This window comes from Pteropus alecto, unplaced genomic scaffold (assembly GCF_000325575.1).
Source record: "Pteropus alecto unplaced genomic scaffold, ASM32557v1 scaffold161, whole genome shotgun sequence".
Lineage (NCBI taxonomy): Eukaryota > Metazoa > Chordata > Mammalia > Chiroptera > Pteropodidae > Pteropus > Pteropus alecto.
In genome coordinates, this window is record NW_006432943.1 from 3379526 (window position 1) to 3388455 (window position 8930).

General features: G+C 36.1%; 1 protein-coding gene across 2 annotated transcripts in view; it reads left to right on the forward strand.

Moving 5' to 3' along the window:
* LIN54 (lin-54 DREAM MuvB core complex component) overlaps window positions 1-8930 on the forward strand; it is a 48844-nt gene that overhangs the window by 15200 nt on the left and 24714 nt on the right. For both annotated transcript variants that reach the window (XM_006907591.3, XM_006907592.3), the window contains exon 4: window positions 4753-4895. In XM_006907591.3, the coding sequence (XP_006907653.1) occupies window positions 4753-4895 (143 nt within the window). The remainder of the gene's footprint in view (window positions 1-4752; window positions 4896-8930) is intronic.

Genomic DNA, 8930 nt, shown 5'->3' on the forward strand with positions numbered 1-8930 from the left:
GCACTCATGTAGGAGTGGCTGAGCTGGGGTTTGAACCCAGGCTGTTTGTCTCTAGAGCACATGTGCTAAATCTAATAGGTTTAAATTAATACACATGGGAGTATAGTATTTTTATGGTTTCTGTTTGAATTTTTGGTTTCAGTATTTTAATATGCTCTTTGTGCAGTTTTCTATGGCTAGAAAGTTGTCGCAATGATAGTAATTAAGTGATAACAGAATTTTCGCTATGTTACTTTTATCAGCAAATTCCGTAGTGTGACTCAATTCTCTTTTATTGTATACATTAAAATTTGTCATTATCAAATCTTGATGTTAGTATTTTATTCTCTTTATTCTGGTTTATCTGTCTTTGTACCCCCATTCTAGCAATTCTTTGACTTTGAAATCTCTGATCCATTAACCCTTCCTCTTCTCATTAATAATCACCCCTTCCTGTCTTTAAAGTCTTCCCTACTCAACAGTATCACTTCGCATTAAACACGATTATCTTTTCCTTGTCTCTTTCTGTAATGACTTGGTTAAGTCCCACTCTAGAAGTACAGCTCCATACTTCTAGACAGCCATGGTGACTGGTCTTTAATTCATAGTTAAACTGACATTACTCTTTTCAGCAATTCAAAACTCATTTCTAATTTCCATTGTGCTAAAGGGCTATAGAAGCACCTCTGGATGGTAGACTTTGACCAGACTTTCAAATGTTGATTACTCATTCCTATGTGTATTCTTGATGAGTATATTTCAGATGTTACCTAACCATGGGTGGGTGAGGGAATGTATGTTAAAAAGTACTACTGCTGTCTGTGATACATTTACACATAACAGTAAGCAACTCTGAAGTCAATGGCAGTGACTTAACCATATTCCTGAGGTGTTGAATAGTACTTAGAGAGGCTTCTCATATTAGCAAATAAGAGAAGGGATGAAAAGATTGTGATTTAAGGGCAGTGTTGGGTAAGTGAATGTTTTCTTTTGTCTTCAGTAGAGATTTGTGATGGTTATAGGAGGCTATCATGAGGGCTGTCAGAGACGAAGATGGCCCCAGAGAAAAGATTGGAAAAGGGTTTGGAAAAGGAGCTGGCTCAGGAAGTGAGTTTCAGTTGGCTGAAAGTGAGCAAAGCTTGGATGTATTGTTGAAAAAGGGGCCGCCAGTCTCCGGGGAGGTTTTGGGTAGATGGAGGCGGGTTAACCAAGAGGAATGTCTCAGTGCAATGTTCTTCACTGTTTTTGAGTTTGAGAGAGTCCTTGAAATTTTTTAGTTATGTGGGGAAATTGTATGCCTAATAGTTGTGGTATTTACAGAAGTGTCTGAATGAATTTTTCGTTAATGTCAAGATTTTACCTCTTATATATGACTATAAATAGATGTCATTGCTGGGTCTTTGGGTCATTTTTAATGTGTTGCACACAGATCATAGCTTCACCTTTTAATTACGGTGAAATGCATAGAGATAGACTTCTATTCACTAGAATTGTTGGCATTAAGTTCAATTTTGAGGGATAATTTCTACTGTTATAGCCTTTTAAATTCACGTAAACTAAATTTTAAACCACCAAAGTAGCTTTCCTGTTGAATTGTCTTATCACAAGGAGGTTCCATCTTTTTTATATTGTAGCTAATGATCTTTCAAAGTACATTGTTTTTTAAAGACTTTTGGGCTTCTCATTGAAAACTGATGTCTTTTTCTGTCTCTCAGTCAAGATATACTTATTAATATAAGTGATTCTTCTAAAATGGAAATCTGATCTTGTCACATCCTTGCTTAAAATTTTCTTGGCTATATCTGTTTTCTGGGCTTCAATCCATTAGGATTAAGTTTAATGCCAGTGCTTTCTTAGCATTAAAGGTATTTATGATCTAATACATACCTTTTTCATTTTCACCTTCTGTCATCTCCAGACCTACTGATTTAACTTATTTTAAGAGATTACCAAATAGACCATGTTCTCTCAGGACTCAGGATATTGGCCCTGTTTCTTTTACCTCAAATATCTTTGCTGTTCCTCATGACTAACTCATCTGTTTTATCTTTGGATTACCTTCACTTCTCTTAGAAGCTTTTGACCCCCCAGTATAGTCAGGTATTCTTCTTCTGACCATCTCCTATGTATTTCTGTAAAACTTAATTATACTTACCAAATACTTAACTTTAATTAGACTTTTATTAAATTTCACATTGGCTTTAAAATTTCTGTTAGTCATGCTGTATTGTAATACATAGCTTTCTTTTCTGCCTCCTTTCCTGCCTCCCTAAACTCATGATTTTTCTAAATGGTGTTTTTTTGTTTTTTGTTTGCCATCTAGTTTTTTAAAGTTAATTAATTTTTTTAAGTTGTAGAAAATATACATAACATAAAGTTGACCATTTTAATAATTTCATTTTATCTTTTATTAAAAATTATTGGGGTGACACTGATTAACAAAATCAAATAAGTTTTAAGTGTATCATTCAGTAAGTCGTATATATATTGCATTGTGTGTTTACCACCCAGACCGTTTTAATCATTTTTAAGTGGATTATTATTCAGTAGCATTACTTATATTCACATTGTTGTACAACCATCACCACTGTCCATCTCCAAAACATTTTTCATCTTGCAAAACTGAATCTATGTACCTGTTACACAGTAATGCCTCATTCTTCTCACTCCCGAGCCCTAGCAGAGACTTTCTGTCTCTATCACTTTGACTACTCTACATACCTTATATAAGTGGAATCATACAGTATTTGTCCTTTTATGACTGGCTTATTCATTTCCTCATGGTTCATCTGTGTCCAAGTGTAAGAATTCCTTTTTAAGGATTAACAATATTCCATTGTATGTATATAGTACATTGATGGTAGTTCTTTTATCTTTATCTCTCCAATACCTGGCACAGTTTCTGACATACAGATGTGGTTCAGTGAATGTATTATTAAATGAATATGTCATGCAAGCAGTGTAGTAGGAAGGAACTGTTGAGAGACTGGGTTTTAGTCATGGCTCTTTCATTGATTTTTCTCTGTGATCTTGGGTAAATACATTATCTGTTCATCTTATTTCTGTAAAATGTTGATATCAACCACTTCACAAGACTTTTGAGATGGTTAAATGAGATACAGAGGTCCTTGTTATGAGAGCTCCCAAGCTACAAGGTTGCTACAGTAGAGAAAACTTCGTCAGTGTGAAAATATTCACCAATAAATTAGTCTCTTATAGAATTAGTCCTCTCTCAGATATGCTAACTCCCTGCCCCAGCCTGTCCCATCTGTGGCTTTCTGGGGTTTGTCTCTTTTGATTCAGGTGGAGGACACCTGACAGTAGAGTATAAATGCCTTATAAATTGATTTCAAGGTGAAATTGTATAACTTGTATTCTTGCTTAAATTTGTCTGTGGAGCTAAGGATAGGAATTTGGAGATTATATAATCTGATGCTATCTGGATAAAAACAAGCAGGTCCCACAGTAGATTTGATTATCCAGCATCTGCTTAAAACACCTTCAGTGACTAGAAAGTCAGTTATGTTGAAACAGTCATTTCAATTGGAAATTTTTGTTAGAAGTTCTTTCTTAATGTTGAAATGAACATTTTCTGTTTCTGTGCATTAGTGCTATGCAACTGATGTGATACAGATTGGTTCTAATCCTTCAACTTGATAGCCTGAATCAGTCAGGATAATCTTGGCCTTCTTTCCGTAATGAACACGATCTCCAAATCTCAGAAATTAGAAAAAATCCCCCAAATTTATTTTATTATTGATACTTCATGATTATCTACATGTCCACTGTGGATTAGAAAGAAGGCTTTTATCATCAGTCTCTCAAGGACCCAGGCTGACAGGAGCCACCATCTCAGATGTGACAGAGAAGAAGAGCTTTGGGAGGCCTTGCATAGGCAGTAAATGTTCTGGCCCAAAAATGACACACACACATCACTTCTACTCATAAGTCATTGTCCAGAACTAGTCATGTGGCCCTAACCTAACCACAGGGAGTGCAAAGGGGTGGGAAGTACAGTTCTAGTGCCCGGAATGGAAAAGAACCAGAATACTGGATGAATGGACAAACGACTGTCACACAGTCTTTTAAGAATTTGGAGTGTCATATCCTTGTGTTCCTCTCTTGCCTAGAATAAAAATTCCAATATTTTAACTCATTATAATATGATTTCCAATTCTCTAAACCATCCAGACACACTACAGTTTTTTTGTGTTGTTCCTGAAGGGTATTATCCAGAAGAGAATACAGTATTTCTGTATTCCTCTTGAGATCTGGCCAGGAATGCATTTCTTTTTCCTTTTGGCAGTCTAAATTCAGACAATATTAAGCCAGACAGTATTCAAGTTAGTTCAGTAACTCTATGTTTTTATAGATGTGGATTTAATTGTATCCTGTGGTTTAAGTTCAAAGAGTAAGACAGCTGCAGTATAGTAGAGAACAGAGATTGAAATTTTAATACTTTGATTCAAGTCTTGACTTTCAGGACCTGTGTTACACAGGATATGTTGCTTATTTTCTGGAAGATACAACAAGCTTGACTAGAACCGTGAGCAGAAGTGTTTTCATGAACTTTATGTAAAGTGGTATTAAGATACTAAGTGTTACTAAGAAACATTGTTTTTTTGTTTGTTTAGGTTTCTCATAGTTCAAGCTAGGGACTCAAGTGTTTTAAGTTCATATGTGGTCCTTACAGTCCTTGTGGGTGTAGATCACATACATTTTTATATTATTATTTTTAAAAAGCCAAACTGATATGCTGCCTCTCATTTGCAGGTAGGGTTCTTTCACAGTCTACTCCTGGGACTCCATCAAAGACTATAACAATATCTGAAAGTGGTGTTATTGGATCAACTTTAAATTCTACAACACAGACACCAAATAAAATAGCCATCTCACCTTTGAAATCGCCAAATAAGGTAAAAAAAAAAAAAATTAACCACAAATGCAAAATATTGTGGTTAATGCCTTTATTTTCTTACTAGTTACTTCAGATATTTCAGTTTTAATATATTCCCAAGCAACTAATAGACATTTGGTAGATACTGGATTAATTTAGTAATCAAGGATATATGACATTAAAAAGCTCAGCTAAACTCATAGTAACGTAGTAACCATTTTGAATGCTAAGATGATTTGCATGGCCCATATGAATGTGGGTACAACAAAAATCTTTTGAATGAGTTACATTATGTAATTGTTTAGTCCTTCAGTTAATATTTGTACAAAATTACTGTCTTTGGGTAAGTCACACATATAATGACTATAAATATAAAATGTTAAATGTAACTTTTTTTGTCTTCTGCTTAAGCTGTCTTGGGTATGGAGATATGAGTTTTTGGGTAACAGTTCTCAGAGTACTAGAAATTGCCATCAAATGCTGATAATCATATTATCAGAGTTTTTAAGCTTAAGTACAATTCATTCAAAGCATTTGAAAACTTTTCATAATTTGTTTTCATTTTAAGGTGGCAAAGTACCTATCATTTTACTATTAGGTCAAATAAGTAGTCTTCACTCATCTAAAACATATGGATATCATTATATCAGCATAACATTTTGAAAAAGGTATGTTTTAAAGGACATATTCAGGTAGAAAGCCAAACATAAGTATTCTGTAAGGTTCTACCCTTGTGATTCTGCCCTTTGTACCCATCTTTTTCCTTAATTTGTTACTGTTCATAAATAGAACAAACATTAAACATTTGTCTTATATTTTTAAAAAGTCTAGCTGCTGGTTTCTATTTTAATGAGACTTGAATATAATGTATGAATATGATGTCTCTTTTTTTCTTTTCAAATTATATTTTAATTCCTCAACTAGACAAAGTGCTATTCCAAAATAATTTTACAATAAGTGAACCTCCTCCAAAGAAAAAAAGAATTGCAGCAGGTGTGTGCATGTTTCAGAATAAAGCAAGGTATGAGGTTTCAGATGAAATAGAAAAGTCATGCAAGTTACAGAATGAAAACAGTAATAATAGCTAATAGTTATTGAAAGATTAATATGTGCCAGGCACCTTACCAAATGATTTACAAAAATTAAACCTTTCCAATATCTCCTGCCATCTTGACCAGAACTCTAATATGATGTCTTATAAAGTTTGTTGAAATAGTATTCTACCTACATAATAATATATATAATTCTTTACTTAAATGGAATGCAACATATATGAGTGCTTATTGTGTGCATTATGCACAGTGATAGGCACTGGGGATAAAAGTATGAATAAGTTTTTAATTTCAAGTGGTTTCAATAGGAAATTTAGACTTAAACATTAAAAATTGCCCTACAGAATCATAGTAGTCACATTTGGATTTATGAGCTCTGCTGTGTGTGTCAGGTAAGCTTTATACAGAGGATGCTATTGAAAGGTCTTGACTTTAAAGGTGGTTTGGGTCTTAGCTTTGGGTGAGCCGAGCAAAAATCTAAAAGTGTGACCCTTTCAGGGAGGTACATTGCTTTGAGTGCTAAGGGTGCTAAAAGCCAAGGGTGCTAAGGTTAATGGAAAGTCTCATTACCTTCAGGGGAGTTTTGGATGTTGTTGTTCTTAAAGGCTTTATGTTGCTTTCTGTTGCTGCCAGGACAGTGGTTCTCAGCCTTGTCTGCACGTGGGAATCACATCGGGAGCTTTAATGCCAATGCCTGCTTTTATCCTCAGAGACTGTTTTAATTGGCCTGGCGTTTGGCCTGTATCAGGATTTTTTAAAGCTCTTTAAGTGATTCTGATGGGTGGCCTAGATTGGAAACCACTCCTCTAGGATAATGAGAGGTTTGTATTTTTAAAAAGATGACTCTCGTGGCGTTATAAAAGGTAGTTTGGAGGAAAGTAAGCCTGGATTCTGGGATAAACCAGTTAGTTAGCAGCTCTTAACCTTGGCTGCAGTTTTGAAGCACCTGGAGACCTCTTGAAAAAATTAATGGCTGGACCCTACTTGACCCTATTTAAATCAGAGTTTCTAGGTTGGGACTCAGGTATGAGATTTTAAAATTCTAAAGTATAGCCCAGTATAGAGAATCACTAACTTGCATGTATTATAGTACTTTATGAGCTAGACTAGTATCTAAGGGGCTAGGGAGGGAGAGAGATGTTGAAAGAGGTTTAAGGCATAATGACTGGACGTCAGGATCTTAGGGAGGGGAGAATCTATGATGACTCCTAGATTCCTGGTTTGAATAACAGTAGATGGTGGCACTGTAGACTAATATGACTGGCATATGGGCTGACAAATAGGAACTAGCTTTATTTTTCTCTCATCCTTGACTTTGGCCATGCCATGTTGGCTCTTCCTCCCTACCTCTTGCCAGAGGTCATTTTTAACTAGCCTTATTTTGGTGATTAAGTTTACAGTTCCGAAAGGTCAGAGCAACAGTTTACATTCAGGTGAAAGCTTCTCCTCTCACTTCAGACCTTAGTTGGCTCAGGGATCATGTAGTGGAGAAGAGGAGTGTGATCTGTTTTTTAGTTTTCTACCTCTTCTCCCTTTCTGCTTTTGGCTTCTGATCGGAGGGAAGATTAGAAGAGAAAAGACAAAGTTTTATATGACTAGGATGATTATAATCCATCTACTGGTGCCCTCTTGTGGCAGGTGTCCACGTGTGTTGTGCATTTAGAAAGGTTTTGGGAAGTACACATGGGTAGGTCCACATTGCCCATTCCATGTCTAGGTATGGTGCACACTCCAGCTACCTTTGGCAATCTCCTCCTAGCCTTGCCTCCTGTAGTCCACCCTACAGCCTGTTACAGTTGAATGCTCTTATTCCAGAAGACATATCTTTTGGCCTAGCAAGATGCTTTAGCCCTTTTGCAACATCTATTTGGCTCATGGGAAACCTGTAGAACTCAGTAGTAGAAATGCAGCTTGCCTAACTGCTGTCCTCTGTTGTGTTTGCACTGCCATTTTGACAGCTCCATTCAACCTCTTGCTTTCACAATTCTCCAGGCTGGGACCAATCTCTGTGTTCAAGATATGCCCTTAACTCTTGGGGATATGTATTGCATTTTCCCAAGAACTCTCTTACTGCATTCATTTCTGGCAGCTAGACCAAAATGGGCTTAATAGTTTCTTTATCTCAGTACATTGCCAGCCAAAGATTTGGATCAGTTTTCTCTTACAGTTATCACCAAGTCTATCCCAGAGATTTTCTTGGAGAACTCTTGTCTAGTTCTCACTGAAATATAACCCTAGCATTCTCTGTTTATGAATTCACTTCTATTTCCAATCTGTTTTGTTTTATTTTTAATAGACAGGAAATAGATGATAGGGATGCTGTCTTTTAGTAAGTCTGGCATGAATGTCTTGTACTTTTTAGAATGTGGGGAGTTTTTAATGTGCCCAGATGTGTGTTGTGTTGTGTTGTTATTTTCTTTTTTAAAATATATATTTATTATTATTATAAATAGGACAGTTTTCTTTACACATATTTCTTTGGGGGAGAGGACACCTACTCCATTAGACTTGTTTTTTTGTTTGTTTGTTTTACACCTATCATGCCATGAATTCATAGGGAATGGGTTCTGGCAGCTCAGGCTCCTTTCTTCTGATTCTCTGGGTGGAGCAGGCTGACATTTCAGTTGAACCCAGGTACCTGTCTCTGGCTTCCTTCTTTTCTTGATCATTTTCTTTCACATGTTTCAGGAAGCTATCTTGGCCCTTAGAGAGCTTATGCTCAAGATCTCGGCTCTTAGAGAGTTTTTGTTTAATACGTACGTTAACTCTCTTGACAAGAATCTTACCTTTAACTTCTTTGTTTACAACAATGCCAACTGCATGCTGAGTAACATTGTAGACCTTTCCAGTTTTGCCATGGTAACATTTGTGGGGCACTCCTTTCGAAAAGTGCCCATTCCCTTGCTGTCTACAATATCACCTTTGTTGTAGACTCGAGTGTATGTGGCCAAAGGAACAACCCCATGATTTCTAAAAGGCCTAGGGAACATGTAGCAGGTGCC